The 20,209-nt window shown below is 39.3% G+C and overlaps 1 protein-coding gene and 1 long non-coding RNA gene across 2 annotated transcripts; one reads left to right on the top strand and one right to left on the bottom strand.

Annotated features, from left to right (window-relative positions):
* The first annotated feature begins 395 nt into the window (after window positions 1–395).
* Window positions 396–10,712, top strand: vcp (valosin containing protein). Its single transcript, XM_083526853.1, has 18 exons — window positions 396–649; window positions 937–1,053; window positions 2,707–2,818; window positions 3,638–3,810; window positions 3,936–4,078; window positions 4,184–4,314; window positions 5,459–5,590; window positions 5,670–5,772; window positions 5,860–5,993; window positions 6,275–6,410; window positions 6,819–6,931; window positions 8,603–8,767; window positions 8,892–9,014; window positions 9,104–9,316; window positions 9,454–9,762; window positions 9,905–10,060; window positions 10,158–10,312; window positions 10,411–10,712. Exons 2-18 carry the CDS (start codon window positions 1,037–1,039, stop codon window positions 10,514–10,516), a joined length of 2,421 nt encoding a protein of 806 aa, XP_083382979.1. The 5' UTR covers window positions 396–649; window positions 937–1,036; the 3' UTR covers window positions 10,517–10,712.
* On the bottom strand, window positions 5,493–8,622 carry LOC310718333. Its single transcript, XR_014531110.1, has 2 exons — window positions 8,312–8,622; window positions 5,493–8,204 (listed from the first exon to the last, which is right to left on the bottom strand). It is a non-coding gene; the product is annotated as an uncharacterized lncRNA (long non-coding RNA).
* Window positions 10,713–20,209: the final 9,497 nt, after the last annotated feature.

The raw sequence follows: 20,209 nt of genomic DNA, 5'->3' as shown, positions 1-20,209 counted from the left end.
TTGTGTCCGTTAATGTTAACATTATGCCAAGTCGTCCCAAACAAAACACTGCATGGGAAACGGCTTTGGCGTGTTAGCTGCAGTGGACTATGCTACAAGCTATTGTAAAGCTATTTTAATCGCTAATATAGCGGATTCGTGGAAAATTAAATCGGTAATCAGCATTTTTTGCCGCAACTAATTTGTAAGTGAGTCTGCATCTACTACATTAAAGAGAATCGCTTTATTTAAAGTAAATAAAATACCCTAGTTAATGGAGTTGAATATTAATTGAGTCGCAGACACACACCTGACTCGTGTGTGTAGAGTAGGTGAGATGAACTGGGAAAGCAGGCAGTGGGTCAAATCACTGTGAGGAAGGGGAGGGGGAACTCAACTGTTTACGCCCATGGTTTAGAGACTGTGGCATAGAGTAAAGGATCGGAGGTAGCGCTGGATGTAAGCAGAGTTGAAGATCCCATTCCGTTATATTTCGACGCTTCACCACTGGAGGGAGATACACAGTTTACCCCTCATGATAAGTTGCCTCTGACATCACATTGCACCGTTCTCCATCAAGAGCATAAAAGGCCAGAACACTTAGCAATAGCAGCATCGCAGCTTACTGAACAGCAGGTCATTCAGCATCGCTCAACCTACCAAATAGCAGGTCAGTCTACCTACCAGATGACAGCAAGAATCACATACGATCAATTATAAACCCAGTAAAGTTTGAGTGTTCTGAATCCTGTACCGTGTTTTTATTGACACGCTGGGGCGAATACAATCTCCTGATTAGCGCACACCAGATAGTGAAACTCTCTTACAATTGGTCCATCGAGCATGAGAGGAAACCTTCCTAACACCTACACCTCTGTCTGATTGGTCGGTGGCCGTGTAGCGTCTTTCCGCAGATTATGTTAGCAAGCTAAGCTGACGTTTTGAAATTCATTGCAGGGGTGAAGAGGAAGAAGAAGAAGTGCTGTCGCGGAGCTTGGACTTGACTCTTTAAGAAGGCTACATTTCTGCATCTTATTTATAGCGTCTCAAGTGGAGGATGGCTTCGGGCGGCGAGTGAGTAAAAAAATAAATGAAACCCACGCAGAATTTTCAGGTCTTTTTTTCTGTGCGCGTATTAAAAGTTGTGTGTTCAGCGTCGCAGTTTAGCCGGAGCTAGGCTAGCTAGCTAGCGGCGCTGCTGATGGCCCAGGCTGAGCCGTTAAACCGCTCACTCATTTACATGTAAAATGGCTATAATGAGCTTTATATGTAGATAATAGTTTTATTTTAAAGCTCGAAATTATTATATTTTATACATCACGTTTGCCAGGCAAGACCTTCCCGTTACAATGATGTGCTAGCTTTGGTTAGCTCTTAGCTAACCAACGATACTGAGTCATTCTCTGGGTCAGGCTTTGGCCTACCGGCATCAGGCATGTTGTTAAGTCATTGTTTGATAGTATGTCCGAATGTGATTACATAAAAATAAACGTTTATATAATGTCTTAATTGTTTTGTTCACACCGATAATGAATATTCACCAATCCGTTGATATTGTTTATTTTATTCAACACAAACCCGCGACTAGCTTTAGCTTCGAGCTGATCCGTGATATAAAGCTGAGCGTCAATTTCCCAAAAAATAAAAATAAATAGCACTATAATTTACCGAATAAATCAGATTTACTTCATTTTCAGACTAAACCCCGGTGGTTTTCACTCTCACCCTGGTTCTTGTTTGCTGCTAGATTTAGGGTCAGGTTCAAGCCCAGACATTTGCTGTGTCATTCGGCCATCGTGTACTGATAAAGCCTGTAGTCTCTCCGGCTGTATTCACTACACTTTGGGCGTTTTGTTATCAAATTAACATTTTGACGTTTTTAATAATCTATATAACGCTACTTAGCTATAATTTATGATTTCCAAATTGGTTCGTTCACGCCACGTAATGCTAACCCTTGCTTTTGACAGTCTTGCTCACAAAGATGGAGCGGCCCCGAAAGCTCGATGTATTTAATAGTAAACTGTATTAGTCCACGTGTATTTATTTATTAATCCAGCCTGGAGTCTATTTTGTGATGATTATTTGGTGTACATGTCGATAGAGGCTTCTTTATAAACGGCTCATGGTGAGTCGTTTATAAACGAGTCGACACTCTACGGTTCGCGAAACTCCGCGAACCGTCGAGTGTCTGTTTTTGTTGTCAGCTGTGTGAATGAAACAAAGGGGATCATGTTAATGTTGTTTGCGATGATATAAATTGAAGTGGTGATGTTTAGTCAATGTAAAAAAAAAAAAAGGGAAAATCTGACTGAAGTATTTCAGTATTCATCAGACGAAAAACAACTGCCACAATACTGCAAACTTTCTGCTTTAGGGGAAAAGTGGTAGTGATCCGTTTGCCATTTGGTTCTTATTATTGAACCGAGCCAAATGATTCGATTCACTAATCAATCAAGAGTAAAAAGATCTGGAGTGAAGCTCTGTTTGGGCCACATGTGTATTTCGCACCACTGATTTTGTTTAAAATAAAATCTAATCTTGTGCATTTGAATGAACTGACATTATGAAACTGCGTCGGTCTTTTAATAGTTCTTTCATTTTCGTTTTCAGTGAAATAGGGTGATGTTGCCAGGTTAATTTGTTTTTAAATATGCTTTTGTTTATTTATATTCTTGTTTGCTAGTATGTGAATAATTATTGTATCCTTTGCTTGATCCTCCACAGACCTAAAAATGATGATCTTTCTACTGCCATTCTAAAACAAAAGAACAGACCCAACAGGTTGATTGTTGATGAATCGATCAATGAAGATAACAGTGTGGTCTCCCTCTCTCAGGTATGCCCATGGCCAATAAAACAGTCTGTTTTTGGTAGCAAATACTACACCATTCAAACCTTGTATTAGCACCTGTCTCAGATGATAGAATCACAAGTGGGCAGAGAAGTGTACCTGTGTGAAATGGTTCTTGAAGATGGTCTACAGTGGTCTGATCAGGGACTACAAAATGTTACAGAATCACTTACACATATTGTGCAACTTGTCCAATAAAGGTCATGTAAAATATATTGATTTTTATTAGGCCGTTTTGTAATGAATTCTCAAAGTGCATTACTTATGGCTATAACTAAAAATAAAGAGGATATTTTGTAGCAGTTCAATGTAGTAGTTTTTCCTATGTGCATGTTAATCTGTTCACTTTGGACAGGATTGTGTAGTTTAATCACCGAAGCACCTAGTTAGAAAATCCTAAATGGCTTTTAATTTCTCATTATTAAGCACTCTTAATATGGCATCTTATTATGGTGTTTGCCAATTGGCGTACTATACCCATCATTTGGCATGTGAACATTTCATCATGTCTAAATGTAATAAAGTAAAATTGCAGCTTTACAAATTTACTTAAGCTGTAAGGAGTAAAGAAAATCCCATTAAAACCACTTTAGCAAGTGTGACTTGTTCCATAATTTACTTATGTTGCTAGCCACCTTTACAGACAAAACAAAGGAAAGCTACGGCATGAAATTTGATCAGTCACTGGAAGCTGGATGAAATCCCAGAACACAAGCAGTAAACATTTTCCACTTGTGATCAGATCACCTGAGATGGATGTTCATCCCAAGTGTCTGATTTTGATGCAATGTGTCTCAATTTCAGGCCAAGATGGATGAGCTTCAGCTCTTCAGGGGAGACACTGTGTTGATGAAGGGCAAAAAAAGGAGGGAGACTGTTTGCATTGTTCTGTCTGATGATAGCTGCTCAGATGAGAAAGTGCGCATGAACAGAGTGGTGCGTAATAACCTCAGGGTTCGCCTCGGAGATGTCATCAGGTAACACTGCTGTCTATTAAAAAATCTTTTTCAGTGATTTGTGATGTTTTGCAATATTACAGTTTAGACGTGTGCTCTTGCAGTCAAAATATATGTAAAGATATCCTTTGTGTTCTATTTGTTAGCATTCAGCCATGCCCAGATGTGAAGTACGGGAAACGGATCCATGTTCTGCCCATTGATGACACAGTGGAGGGAATAACTGGCAACTTATTTGAGGTGTATCTAAAGCCTTACTTCCTAGAGGCTTACCGGCCAATCCGCAAAGGTGAACATCATTTTATATGTAGTTAAAATTATTTATTTTGTTACACCTTCTTCATAGAACACATAATTGCATTCTTTGTTAAGGGTTTTTCTTTTTTTTCAATAGGTGATATCTTCCTGGTGAGAGGAGGCATGCGTGCTGTTGAGTTTAAAGTGGTGGAGACTGACCCTAGCCCATACTGTATAGTGGCTCCAGACACTGTCATTCACTGTGAAGGAGAACCTATTAAGCGTGAGGTAAGAGAAATGTACAAGTTCTGCATCTTCACGCAAAGCAAAGCTTTTAGGCTTCCTGCACCGATCCACCTGATCTATTCTGGATATTAAATCCATGTGTACTAGAACCAAATCAACCGTAGAAACAATGCATGTATTTAAACATTTAGTAGTAAATAAACATTTTGAAGAAACTATGAGAGGGAAACAATTATTATTTTTATTATTTATTTATTTATTTTTGGTCACTATTACTAATAATCGGTAGGCAGATTAAGGAATGTAATTGTTTAGACAAAACTTACAATGCTCCTCAGTTACCATTGTTGTTTCTATTCCTATTCTCATGCATAAAGATTAGTGTAATTCTGACACTGCTTCTTTATTTTTAGACTGCAGCCCAGGTAAAATGTTGTCTAGAACATTTTGCATTAAAGGCAAATGTCAAATTATCCTTAATGTCCTTATACTGTGCAGGAGCACAAAGGGTTTTTATGAACTGTAAGATTCTATTTTCAAAACCACTGTCCAAACCTTTCTAATCAAGATCTTCAGCTCAAACCCATCCTAAGCACAGAGTATGTAAAGTTTTTTTTTTGTTCTTTTTTTTTTTTCTTTTTTTTTTTTACCCTTTCCAATTTTTCTCTCTTTGGTCCTTACTGTTTAACAGCATAATTAAGAAAGCTGATAAAAGGACTTCAGTTTCAAGCAATTGATTACACACCTACTCTCAGGTCCAGAAATATAGTATGCATCAGATCAAAGTTCTGAAGGCACGATTTTTTTATTTTGTATTTTTTTATTTTTTTTTAAGCAGGCAAACAACGATTTATAAGTGATCCATGAGAGTTGTGGTTTCTGGTTGATCTTGTCATGTTTATTTTACTACAATATCACTTCAGTACTGAGCAACAATTAAAAATGTCTACTTAGAGCAATCTGGCAGCGTTTTTTTTTTTTAACTGTCTGGATTTTCAGACTACTTATTGCCAAAAAGCTTAAATGGTCTAAACATCATAGAACACTTTATATGCTTTGCTTTCTTAGGGTGTTTATATATTTTTAAGTGTTGGTAATGGCAGAATATGATATTGTATTTGATGTCGGGTTTGGGAGGCAAAATATAACTGCAGCATTTTAACACAAATGTTGGTTGTTTTGACAGGATGAGGAAGAATCTCTGAATGAAGTCGGCTATGATGATATTGGAGGTGTGAGGAAGCAGCTGGCTCAGATCAAAGAAATGGTGGAGCTGCCACTCAGGCACCCTGCACTTTTCAAGGCCATTGGTGTGAAAGTAAGGAATCAAGCATATTTAAGACACTTTTAATCTCAGATTTGAGTGATGATTAATTGATTTTCACTTTGTGGCTCAGCCTCCACGTGGTATTCTTCTGTACGGTCCCCCCGGAACTGGAAAAACTCTGATTGCTCGTGCTGTCGCAAACGAAACAGGAGCTTTCTTCTTCCTGATCAACGGTAAAACAGTTATGAACCCTGAAATCCTGGTGTAAATGCTCTTAATCTTTGTAGATAATTAATGTTTTTATGTTCTTGCTGCCATAGGCCCTGAAATTATGAGTAAACTGGCTGGTGAGTCTGAGAGCAACCTGCGTAAAGCTTTTGAAGAAGCTGAGAAGAACGCTCCTGCAATCATCTTTATTGATGAACTGGATGCAATTGCACCCAAGAGAGAGAAGGTGAGGAACTGTTGTGTTGGATGAGTGTTTATTTTTGCTAAAATGCTTTTATATAGATTATTTGTCTTTCAATAATAATTGCATTGACTTTTTTTTTTTTTTCAATAGAGGGATAAATGAACGCGTTTATTTGATTTAATGTGTACTTGTTTGTTGTACACAGTTTGAGTTTCATGACCTTTTGGCTCGGTGTTGCCTTAAAAAGCTGGGTTTTCTGCTCCTGTATTATGCAGTGGGAAGTTTCTGTGTTGTAGTAACCTGATCTGGTTTGGTCTCCTCAGACTCACGGTGAAGTAGAGAGGCGCATCGTGTCTCAGCTTCTTACCCTGATGGATGGACTGAAGCAGCGGGCTCACGTCATCGTCATGGCTGCCACCAACAGACCCAACAGCATTGACCCTGCTCTCAGGAGATTCGGTAAAATTGCTAGATATTTTTTTTTTAAGGGCCTTTATTTTTCCCCCAGCTTTTGAACCGATGCTGCAAAATATTACAACAGACAGAAGTTTGCAAAATGAAATGCTGTATGCATCTAGGTTGTATGCTAAAGTATTAATTTATTATGGTTTGTTGTTCTTTTGGCCTGGAGGTTTTTTATATAAGATGTCTAAAGGAAATAATTCTTATTTAAGATGTTCACTGGAGAAGGATTGATTCCTCATTCCACTCTGTATTGTTGGCAACTCTCTGGCTGGTTTCCAAGTGCTGTAGTTCAAGTGAATTGTTGTCATTTAAAGGAATTAATGACATTTTAGACAGCTTAAGTATACTTGTTTATTTAGAACACTTAAATTTATATTTGATCAACCATTTCTCCTTTTATAGGACGCTTTGACAGAGAGGTGGATATCGGCATTCCTGATGCTACAGGAAGATTGGAAATCCTGCAGATTCACACTAAGAACATGAAGCTGGCTGATGATGTTGATCTGGAGCAGGTTTGTGTTTTGTGTGGGAGAATATATTGGGTGGTTATTTGCATTTACTAGTAAGACTTGTGCAGTGAATGTTTATTATATAATTGACATGGGACGTGTTGAACGCAATTAGACTAAGTTGAGTGTGTGTGTATGCATGTACAGTGGTGTGAAAGTGTTTGCCCCTTCCTGATTTCCTTTTTTTTTTTTTTTTTTGCATGTTTGTCACACTTTAATGTTTCAGATTATCAAACTAGTTTAAATATTAGTAAAAGATAACAGGTGAACACAACATTCAGGGCAAGGAAAGTGTTTGTTCCCCTGTTAAAACGGGTTTATCACACCTGAGAGAAATTTCTCCAGCCACACCCAGGCCTGATCACTGCCACACCTGTTCACAATCAAGAAATCTCTTAAATAGGACCTACCTGACAGCGAAGACCACCAAAAGATCCTCAAAAGCTAGACATCATGCTGAGATCCAAAGAAATTTAGAAACAAATGAGCTCTCAATTACTTTCCACCAGTCTGTAAAAGGTTATGAAGCCATTTCTAAAGCTTTGGGACTCCAGAGCACCACAGTGAGAGCCATCATTCACAAATGGCAAAAACATGAAACTGTGGAAAACCTTCGCAGGAGTGACCTGCCGACCAAAATTACCCCAAAAGCACAGTGCGACGACTCATCCAAGATGTCACAAAAGACCCCACAACATCCAAATAACTGCGGGCCTCATTTGCCTCAGTTAAAGTCAGTATTCATGACGAAAGAGACTGGGCAAAAAAGGTCTGCCCAAAACTTTTGGGGAAAATACTCTGGACTGACGAGACAAAAGTTTAACTTTTTGGAAGGTGTGTCCCGTTACGTCTGGTGTAAAAGTAACCCCGCATTTTAGAAAAAGAACATCATACCAACAGTAAAATATGGTGGTAGTCTGGTTGTCTGGGGTGGTTTTGCTGCTTCAGGACCTGGAAGAGTTGCTGTGATAAATGGAACCATGAATTCTGCTGTTTAACAAAGAATCCTGAAGGAGAATGTCCAAACATCTGTTCGTGACCTCAAGCTGAAGCGAACTTGGGTTCTGCAGCAGGACAATAAACCAAAACACACCAGCAAGTCCACCTCTGAACGGCTGAAGAAAAACAAAATGAACTTTGGAGTGGCCTAGTCAAAGTCCTGACCTGAATCCTATTGAGATGCTGTGGCATGACCTTAAAAAGGGGGTTTATGCTCGAAAACTCTCCAATGTGGCTGAATTACAACAATTCAGCATAGATGAGTGGACTAATATTCCTCCACAGCGCTGTAACAGACTCGCAGTGCAAGTTATCGCAAACGCTTGATGTCAGTTGTTTCTGCTAAGGGTGGCCCAACCAGTTATTAGGTTTAGGGGCAAACACTTTCACACAGGGCCATGTAGTTTTGGATTTTTTTTTTTCACTCAATAATAAAAACCTTCATTTAAAAACTGCATTATGTGTTTACTTGTATCTTTTTACTTTTAGTGTGACAATTTTTCACACCACTATATTTATCCCCCCCCCCGTCCATTCTTTCCAATTGCCCCTGTAATTGTATATAAATAGGTAAATCATAGCACATGGCAATTATGTAACTTTTATTTCAGTATTTTAAACTGGTAAACTGCCAAATGTAATTGCTGCTGTTAATCCTTGATGTTTGTTATTCAGGTTGCCAACGAGACCCATGGCCATGTGGGTGCTGATTTGGCTGCCCTCTGCTCAGAGGCTGCACTGCAGGCCATTCGTAAGAAGATGGACCTCATTGACCTGGAGGACGAAACAATCGATGCAGAGGTCATGAACTCACTGGCTGTCACCATGGATGACTTTAGGGTATGAAGATTGTAAAACAATCATATGCGTACTGTAATCTGTTATGATACATTTATTTGATGCATTAATTACAGATTTGGCTAAAATAATATGCAAGCTCAAAGTCTTTCATGGTACTTTACAGTGGGCCCTGAGCCAGAGCAACCCATCAGCTCTGCGTGAGACTGTGGTTGAGGTGCCCAACATCACCTGGGAGGACATTGGTGGACTGGATGATGTCAAGAGAGAGCTGCAGGAGCTGGTGCAGGTAATCCATCTTATCCCCATGCAGGTTCATAAGATTTATATCGTCATTTGCACTGTTTGGAGTGTAATTTCTTTTTCACTTTTATTTAGTATCCAGTGGAGCATCCAGACAAGTTCCTGAAGTTTGGTATGACTCCATCCAAGGGTGTGTTGTTCTATGGGCCGCCAGGTTGTGGTAAAACCCTCCTGGCCAAGGCCATTGCCAATGAGTGCCAGGCAAACTTCATTTCCATTAAAGGCCCTGAACTGTTGACCATGTGGTTTGGAGAGTCTGAGGCTAATGTTCGTGAGATCTTTGATAAGGTGAGAAACTTTCAATTTAAAGGGTAAATGTGTGTTCTAAATATAACCAAGATCCATTTGTTATTCTAGATCAGATGATCTATAAAAGGTGATTGAATTATTTATTTTGTATAAAACAACCCGCCTTTCTTCTTCAGGCTCGTCAAGCTGCCCCCTGCGTGCTCTTCTTTGATGAGTTGGACTCCATCGCTAAAGCCCGTGGTGGAAGCGTGGGTGATGGCGGTGGAGCAGCTGACCGTGTCATTAACCAGATCCTGACCGAAATGGATGGTATGTCCAGCAAGAAGAATGTCTTCATCATCGGTGCCACCAACAGACCGGATATCATCGATGCTGCTATTCTCAGGCCTGGCCGTCTGGATCAGCTTATCTACATCCCACTGCCTGATGAGAAATCCCGCATGGCCATACTTAAAGCTAACCTCAGGAAGTCTCCAATCGCAAAGGTTCAACACTTGTTCAGTGCTTTATCAATTTATAATGTGTGGTTATAAAAGTGGCAAAAATGAGCTAAATCAGTGGCAGTCACTTAAAAGCATCAAGTCTTGTATAGTTTTGTTTTTGTAATTCTGCATTCTCTTATTTCAGGAAGTAGATTTGGACTTCCTGGCCAAGATGACCAACGGGTTCTCTGGTGCCGACTTGACAGAAATTTGCCAGAGAGCCTGCAAACTGGCTATTCGTGAGTCCATCGAGAACGAGATCAGGAGGGAACGTGAGAGGCAGACGAACCCATCAGCTATGGTGGGTGACACTTTTTTTTTTTTTTTTACTAATTTTGTGATCTTGTTTGGCTTTTTAGCGGTTATATGTCCAATCTTCTGTCTCTTTTTAAATTCAGGAAGTGGAGGAGGACGACCCAGTGCCTGAGATCAGAAAGGACCACTTTGAGGAAGCTATGCGTTTTGCCCGTCGCTCAGTCAGCGATAATGACATTCGCAAATATGAGATGTTTGCACAGACCCTGCAGCAGAGCAGAGGCTTTGGCAGCTTCAGGTAAAATCCTTTCTTAGCTAGAACACGCATAAAATAGCTGTTTATTTTTTTGTTTTTTGTGAAAATAATTTATTCTATTTTTTTTTTTTTTCTCTTAGATTCCCTTCCAGTAATCAGGCTGGAGGTGGACCAAGTCAAGGTTCTGCAGGTGGCAGTGGAGGGGCTGTCTTAAACGAGGACAACGATGATGACCTTTACGGATAATTTGAATAAATGTGACCTCATGGTTGATCTCTTCAGTACAGGCCATCGTGTACAAAAAAAAAAAAAGCAACGAAACCCATGATAATTTCCACATTTGTAGGACTCTGTGCTTCTTTGTTTTTTCGTTTTTTATATATTATCCTCCTCTCTCCTCTCCTTTCCCCGTTGGAAAATAAAAGCATGTAGCTGCTTGTAATTTGCTCTGGTTTGTGAAAGGATTATTATTGCAGAACCTTGATGTACTGTTGGTGGGGGCCTGTTAAAATGAATAAATACACCTGGTAGATTAACTTCATTCCTTCTTCACAATCTAAACAAGCAGCTTTAACAACAGAATTGAATGATTACTTGAAAGATTGCAAAAATGGGGGGAAATGATTGATAATTACTTCACTTTTTATGAATGTAGCATATGTATTCCAAGTTTGAAAATGTAAAAATAAAGTAAGTTCACAAAAATAACCCCAATTGTATGTGAAGGCGGAAGCTGGACCGGAAGGTGCGTCTGTCTGGGAGGGCAGGTGCCAAGATCGCGCCTTGCTAAGATGAAGTTTTAAGAGCTCTTGGCCAATATTCAATGCTCTCTGCATATTACATTTCAACTGATAACTCTAAACTTGCCAAAAAAACTTGAACTTGAAAAAACACAAGGAGTGATAAGACAACATCGCTGGTATGGAGCTGCATGAGATCTTGATGAGCAAAGCTGATTCTGCTTCCATTTCCACCCTCTTCGTCGGTTATCACTCTGATGCTCTTAAAGGAATGATTAACGCTAATACTATCAAGATCAAAGACTTTTGAGCAAGAATGTGAAAGATGTAGATTTCAGGCTTAAATCTCGAGAGTCTCATGGGGACTAGTGAAACCCTCATTTTAGATTTTTAATAGATACTCTCGTAGATGGAACTTAAAGATTATTCGGGGTACACGAGTCTAACCGCGAAGACATCAGATCCACAGTAATTCGTATCTACAGCCAGACATGCCCCGAGGTCAAGTAAATTCCCTGACGTTTGCACGGTGCATCGTTTTGGAAAAAGAGAAGACAACACGATACCATCATCATGCTGTTTACCTCAAGGGTTGTCCGCGATACTTTGTGGAAAGCTGGAAAAAAGGCCCAATTTCTTAATGATAACCTGCGCTATGCAGAGGATCTGACTTCATCGGACCAGGAGAGACTAAAGAGTTTGTGGCAAGAGAAAAAGGCGGAAAAATATCGGAGCAGAATTTGTGGAAATTTATCTGTGGAGCGGAGTCGAATGTGATACTCGTTTTCATAAACCACCAATTATTACAAAACATATAAGTTGTCATCATGGTCTTCAGAAGTATTACAGCTGGACTTAAATTTATGGACTTATAATGGTCATCTGAGCCTGTTTCTTATTGATCCAGAGGTGGCAAAAGTACACACATCCTTTACTTAACTAGAAGTACAGATACTCATGTTTTAAAATACTTGGGTAAAAGTTGAAGTACTAATTAAACTTTTTTTCTTAAGTAAAAGTAAAGAAGTTTTGGCTCTGACATGTATTTAAGTAAAAAGTAGTTATTACTTTTACCTGTTTTAGCTGTTAACTGGACCTCACATTATAGATAGATAGATGGATGGATGGATGGATGGATGGATGTGATAGCCTAGTGGGTTAATGTCAGTATCCCCACAAGGATCAGTTTGAATGTTTGATTCCTGGTTGCTGTGTTGGTAAATAAAACTTCTGGACCGTGTCCCCTCTGAAAACATTTCAATTCTGTCCTTTCTGTGTTGGATTAATTTATTGATTTCCTGGTCTTTAATGAAAGATAACTTCACCAAAGAAAAAGGCACTTCTGTGGTAGCTCAGTGGGTTAAGGCTTGTGCCTGAACATGGTCCTTAATATAGTCCATGCTGGTGATAAGGTTTCAAAGCCAGTCCTACATGCCTTCTTTCTTACTGCGCTGGCATGAAACAAAGTATGAACCCTCCAAAAAGCACACATGCATTTCAGCAGTGGTCGCTCAGAGGTTTAAGGCTTGTGCCTCATTTAAACATGCATCCCAGTCTGATCTCTTTCATGGTTGAGTGGGTTAAGGCTGGTGCCTTGCTGATGGTGAGGATCAGGGTTTAAATCCTGCTTTCTGCCTGCTAGTTGCGATGTAGGTTATGTTCCTGCTTCCTAAATCTTTCTTTAGCTTTATATTCTTGTGTTGACGGTTTAAAGGTAGATAGACCTGCTCTAAACAACCTTCCTTTCCTGGCCTGTCTTCCCTGATGGTTCAGTGGGTTAAATCAGGTTTCTTGCTTTTGGTGGGGTTCAGGGTTCGAATCATGCTTTCTGTGTTTCTGTCTGGTCTGAATTTCTTGCTCTGAAGCATGAAACAAATGATAAACCCCCCAAAAAAGGAAGGTGTGTTGTGGGACTTGATGGCTTTGTGATAAAAGCCTTGCCTCTGAGCTCAGAGGTTGCTGGTTCGAATCTGGCTTGTCCCCACACTGGGTAAACTGTGTGGAAAGTAGTGTCTGGTGAGCAATGAGGTAGTTGACCCTAAACAAAGGATGTGAATACTTGCTGCTTCACAGCCTCAAAAAAAAGTAAGGGTGATAGGTTTTTGGCAGAATTCTTCCCTATATATGCAAAACTAAGTCGATACTTTTTTGAACATTTTTGCTTCATAACCCCCTGTTTTCAGCTACTCAGAGACCGGGGGGGCAGATGCCCGGATATTGCCCCCCTGCTTCAGGATACGCCCTCCGAAACCACATCCAACCTTCCACGCAGCCATTTCTGACACCTTCCTTCCTACAGCCACCGGAACCTTCCACACTCTTAATTTTGAGCCCTGGCCGGGGTTTGAACCGGCAACCTCTCAACCCAGAGGTAAAGCTCTTCCAATTGAGCCACAGGATCTCCTGCAAGAACCTGATTTGTAGGACCTTTTTTGGTTCTTTTTTAAAAACTTTTTAAACAATTTAAATGAAAGCAAAGGGGTAGGAATCAAACCGGGTGAGTCAGATAGCAGCGACCACTGCACTGACCATTACACCAACACAGGAGAAGCAAACAAGCCTTTGCTTATTGGACTCTTGGCTTTTCTATCGTTAGGAGACCAGTGTTTTCTCTTAGATTATGATGGTAGAGGGTCAAAACTTTTCTCAGTAACTCGAAGTCTATGAGAAGTGACTCAGGTACAAGAACCACATCTCCAACACTTGCACCACTGATATACCATGATTTGCCACCAACCAATTTTAATGATCTTTCATTGTTTTGTTTTTAAAAACTTCTTATAATGTTCAATATGAAACTAGAGGTAAGAATCGAACCAGGGAGGTCTTTCATCATAGATCACTAATGGCATTACTTCAAAACTCAAAACTTTGTTAGACATGTAAATAAGCAGGAACGACAGAGACAAAGACAAAGAGACACAGACACAGCTTTAGAAAGAGTGAGAAACAAATAGAGAGACAGCAAGAGAGAGACATATACAGTGAGACAGAGACATTTACTAAAAGAGACACAGAGACAATTAGATAGAGAAAACAGAGAGACAAAGATAGCGAGATATAGCCACTTCCTGTTGGAAGTGTTTATATCGAGCAACTCTTAATGATCTCATTTATTTAATGAGCAGTAGTGAGTTAAGGGCTTGCTCAGGTGCCCAAAACTGGCAGCTTGGAGGTGTTAAACATGTATCATATGTACAGCATGTGATATATATGTAAGCATATGTACAGTGATTAAATATAAAGGCTATATTAGTGCAGAGATGTGTGGACATCATTTAGAGCCTTTGCTATGTTTCCACACGGACAGTTAATGAGGTGATACCGGAGAAAATGCACCTCTTCAAGTCAAGTCAGGAAGCTTATATATATATAAAATTATAGACATTTTACAGATTTAAATGATATATTGTTTTTATCTGTACGATCAATTAAGACAGTAATTTAAGTTTGTGTCGCCATTATGAGGGAAAAACCCACAAAACGCCACCTAGAGGGTAAATTGTGAGAATCATGGCGGATTTTGGTGTTTGATTTGAGACTCAGAAATAAAACAAAAGTTTACTGATTAAAAATATTTTTATTTGAAGTTTATTTATTTATTTTATATCTAAGTAAAAAAAGGAAAAAAATTCGTGCCGTTTAAAATAATTTTAATTTTGACAGCTATATATATATATACAGTGAGGAAAATAAGTATTTGAACACCCTGCTATTTTGCAAGTTCTCCCACTTAGAAATCATGGAGGGGTCTGAAATTGTCATCGTAGGTGCATGTCCACTGTGAGAGACATAATCTCAAAAAAAAAAATCCAGAAATCACAATGTATGATTTTTTTAACTATTTATTTGTATGATACAGCTGCAAATAAGTATTTGAACACCTGAGAAAGTCAATGTTAATATTTGGTACAGTAGCCTTTGTTTGCAATTACAGAGGTCAAACGCTTCCTGTAGTTTTTCACCAGGTTTGCACACACTGCAGGAGGGATTTTGGCCCACTCCTCCACACAGATCTTCTCTAGATCAGTCAGGTTTCTGGCCTGTCGCTGAGAAACACGGAATTTGAGCTCCCTCCAAAGATTCTCTATTGGGTTTAGGTCTGGAGACTGGCTAGGCCACGCCAGAACCTTGATATGCTTCTTACAGAGCCACTCCTTGGTTATCCTGGCTGTGTGCTTCGGGTCATTGTCATGTTGGAAGACCCAGCCTCGACCCATCTTCAATGCTCTAACTGAGGGAAGGAGGTTGTTCCCCAAAATCTCGCTATACATGGCCCCGGTCATCCTCTCCTTAATACAGTGCAGTCGCCCTGTCCAATGTGCAGAAAAACACCCCCAAAGCATGATGCTACCACCCCCATGCTTCACAGTAGGGATGGTGTTCTTGGGATGGTACTCATCATTCTTCTTCCTCCAAACATGTTTAGTGGAATTATGACCCAAAAGTTCTATTTTGGTCTCATCTGACCACATGACTTTCTCCCATGACTCCTCTGGATCATCCAAATGGTCATTGGCAAACTTAAGACGTGCCTAGACATGTGCTGGTTTAAGCAGGGGAACCTTCCGTGCCATGCATGATTTCAAACCATGACGTCTGAGTGTATTACCAACAGTAACCTTGGAAACGGTGGTCCCAGCTCTTTTCAGGTCATTGACCAGCTCCTCCCATGTAGTTCTGGGCTGATTTCTCACCTTCCTTAGGATCATTGAGGCCCCACGAGGTGAGATCTTGCATGAAGCCCCAGTCCGAGGGAGATTGACAATCATGTTTAGCTTCTTCCATTTTCTAATGATTGCTCCAACAGTGGACCTTTTTTCACCAAGCTGCTTGGCAATTTCCCCGTAGCCCTTTCCAGCCTCGTGGAGGTGTACAATTTTGTCTCTAGTGTCTTTGGACAGCTCTTTGGTCTTGGCCATGTTAGTAGTTGGATTCTTACTGATTGTATGGGGTGGACAGGTGTCTTTATGCAGCTAACAACCTCAAACAGGTGCAACTAATTTAGGATAATAAATGTAGTGGAGGTGGACATTTTAAAGGCAGACTAACAGGTCTTTGAGGGTCAGAATTCTAGCTGATAGACAGGTGTTCAAATACTTATTTGCAGCTGTATCATACAAATAAATAGTTTAAAAATAATATATTGTGATTTCTGGATTTTTTTTTTTAGATTATGTCTCTCACAGTGGACATGCACCTACGATGACAATTTCAGACCCCTCCATGATTTCTAAGTGGGAGAACTTGCAAAATAGCAGGGTGTTCAAATACTTATTTTCCTCACTGTATATATATATATATATATATATATATATATATATATATATATATATATATATATATATATATATATATATATATATATATATATACAAAACTAATTAAAAATGTTGTTACCTAATAAATGTATCCAGGCTGAAGATCCACATATAGAACACAAGTAGAGAAAAGATGATGATGATCAGGAATGTGTCTGTTCTCAGTCATGTTCTCATCACTGACTCCCTCTGTCTCATCCACATTCACCCCAAACTTCTTACTGCCTTCTGTGGTGAGTGAGGGTCAGGACTTTATACACCAGCGGAGTGAAAAAGACGCGCAGTAACAGGAAATCGGTTGTTCGGCTGAAATCAGCGCGCAGTGAAAATAAAAAAATAATATTTCACCAAATCAGTGGATTAAAACTAAAGTAACGAGTGTGTTTTGAAAATGTAAGAAGTAAAAAGTACAGATATTTGTGTAAAAATGTAATGAGTAAAAGTAAAAAGTTGTCTGAAAAATAAATAGTGGAGTAAAGTACTGATACCAGAAAAAATCTACTTAAGTACAGTAATGAAGTATTTGTACTCCGTTACTTCCCACCTCTGTATTGATCCAATAGTCAGGTTTAAATTGTTCGCTTTGTACTTATTTTTAAGTTTATAATTGTATCTTGTTGTCCATTTATCAATGTTATCTTTCATTTATCTTAATGCCAGGGGATTAAGAAATAATGTTAAACACAAAGCCCTTTTCTTAGTTTGTTAAAAAGCATTGTGACCTATAGATGTCTCAGAGCACAGAACGATCAGCAGGTGTCGCTGTTCAGAATAACATTGTTGGCCAGATATTACACTCTGTCAGTGACCCTGAGGGTCATTTCCTTTTGATAGTGATTTTACTGGTCAGACCACCTCGGTTTTGCTGAAAATATATGGGTACAGTTTATCTAAAGAAAACACTTGTTTTTTTTTAATGGAAATATGCAGCAATGGTGTCAAGTCTTGACTTGGTTAAACAAATATCCAAATGCTATACTTATTATAGGTGAAGATTTTAATATGGCTTTGAAAAACAATTGGGATAGATCTCCTCCGACAATTGATTACAGCCTACAATTAATGTTTTTATAATACAATTTAATGTTGAGATTTGGAGAGAAACATATCTACAGCAGAGATGCTACACCAGGAGCAGCATGGACCTCTCTAAGCAGCCTCAAATAGACTGTATAATACAATACAAATAATATAATACCAATAATACTGACTTATAATAATATTCTTGCCAATCCTCTTACAGATGATAGAGCCAACTCTCTCAAGGTCTCCCTCTTAGTGGAAATTAAAGGTTTGAAGATGTTAACGAGAAGAATAAATCATTGAAGGAGCAAAATATTGGATGAGAGCTTCAGCGCTAGATTCATATTGTTCTCAGAAGTAGATGCTGAAATTTAAAAGCGTAAAGTACGTAGCTGAAATTGAAGAGCAGAAGAATATAAGGTGGCGTCTTAAATTGCACCTTTTTTTTAATTCACCAAAGCTACTTTCTGAATCAAATGAATCTGATTCTAAATCTGACTTTTTTACATTAGAAAAGAATTGTTCAAAAAAATCTTCTTTAAATGTTAATGGGACTGTTGCTAATAAACCTCAAGCAAATGCACGCTTCCCCTTCTTTTATGGTAAACATTACCAATGCAATTATTCAGTGCGTTTCTAGAGTCTAGTCAAGTCAAGAAGCTTTTATTGTAATTTCAACCATATATAGCTGACGCAGTACACAGTGAAATGAAGCAACGTTCCTCCAGAACACAGATGCTACATAAAACATCATAAAACAACAATCACAGAAACAGAAAACACAGGGATAAGGACTAGTAAGTGTCCTCGCCACATAAAGTGCATGTGTGCAACCTGGTGCAAACCGTGCAAAGACAACACAAGACAGTGCAAAGACAACACAAGACAGTGCAAAGACAACACGAGACAGTGTAGGACAACACGAGACAGTTCAAAGACAACACGAGACAGTGCAAAGACAGCACGAGACAGTGCAAAGACAACACGAGACAGTGTAGGACAACACGAGACAGCGCAAAGACAGCACGAGACAGTGCAAAGACAACACGAGACAGTGTAGGACAACACGAGACAGTGCAAAGACAACACGAGACAGTGCAAAGACAACACAAGACAGTGCAAAGACAGCACGAGGCAGTGCAAAGACAGCACGAGGCAGTGCAAAGACAACACGAGACAGCGCAAAGACAGCACGAGACAGCGCAAAGACAACACGAGACAGCGCAAAAACAGCACGAGACAACGCAAAAACAGCACGAGACAACGCAAAGACAGCACGAGACAGCGCAAAGACAACACGAGACAGCGCAAAGACAGCACGAGACAGAGCAAAGACAACACGAGACAGCGCAAAGACAGCACGAGACAGCGCAAAGACAACACGAGACAGCGCAAAGACAGCACGAGACAGCGCAAAGACAACACGAGACAGCGCAAAGACAACACGAGACAGCGCAAAGACAATTATTTAAGATAACTATTAAACATAGCAAGTCGAGAAATGAGAATTCTGTGATAGTGAAATTACTTTATTAGAGATAAACAATTCTATCACAGAATTTAAAAACAATAAATCACCTGGCTCCATTGGGATTAAAGAAACTAAACCCTGAGCGAGAGTTGGGGAAAGGACTTTCATCGACCATTTTAAGTAAAAGGGAGATATTTTTTAGAACGGAATTTGTCAATTAGTGGTCAATTAAAAGTAGATATTTTTGGATAATCCCAACACGCCAAAAATATCTACTTTTAAATGACCATTGGGGTCCTCTATCTTTACTTAATAAAAAATGTTAGCTCCAGTGTTTGAAAAAAGATACAAGATTTGTACAATTTGTGTAATAGATAAGACACAATCTGGTTTATAATAAAAGGCATGTTGGTTATTGATCTATTAGATTATTTAGAATTGACACATGAGAACAGCTTCATTCTGTTTTTTGATTTCTACAAGAAAGTCTTTTGATTCTTTGGTGCACCCATTTATTATTAAATCCTTGTATAGATTTGGTTTTGGAAGGTAATTAAAACCATTTATAATAATGGAAGTTGTTCAATCAATGAAAAAAAATGGCACTACTCCAAGTTTTCGTTTATCTAGAGGAGTCTGACAATCATGTCCCATCTCTTCCTATTTATATCTACTTTCTTTGCAGTTAATCGACAAATCATTATTAGTCAGTTGGCAGACATCACCTTTTTCTTAAGGGATGCTTGCCAAATGTCCTTAGCAGTTGGTCAGATAAAATAGCTTTCTGCAGCGTCAGGTCTTAAGCTAAACATAGGTATGTGAGTTAATGCCCATTAGAGATTGTATCCTAAATAGAGATCCTAATTCCAGTTCAATCTGAAGTTTTCACATTTGGGCATTGCAATCACAAAAATTCACAATTTATATCCTAAGTCAAGTCAAGTCAAGTCAAGTTTATTTGTATAGCGCTTTTCACAACAGACATTGTCTCAAAGCAGCTTTACAGAAAACAACAGTGAAGGTGAATGGTGTGCGTTTGTCCCTGATGAGCAGCCGTGGCGACAGTGGCAAGGAAAAACTCCCTTAGATGATATGAGGAAGAAACCTTGAGAGGAACCAGACTCAAAGGGGAACCCATCCTCATATGGGTGACATCAAGAGTTTGGTCATAAATCTTTCAACAATACAGAACAATTTGTGATCATCATAGATCCAGCATCAGCTTCTCCATGCCAGGGCCTTTAAACACTCGGCATCTACTTCTCCATGATCATCCATAGGTCCATAATCTTCACGAGGTGGGACGTGACTGGAGCTGGCCAAACCTCAGGATGCCTCGGGATGGGGAGAGAAAGAGAAGCAGTGGAGAGGAATTAGAGTAGCT

The sequence above is a fragment of the Silurus aristotelis genome, assembly GCF_946808225.1.
Source record: "Silurus aristotelis genome assembly, chromosome: 23".
Taxonomy (NCBI): Eukaryota; Metazoa; Chordata; class Actinopteri; order Siluriformes; family Siluridae; genus Silurus; species Silurus aristotelis.
Note: the sequence above shows the minus strand (reverse complement) of the source record. Positions and strands in the feature narration are given on the sequence as shown.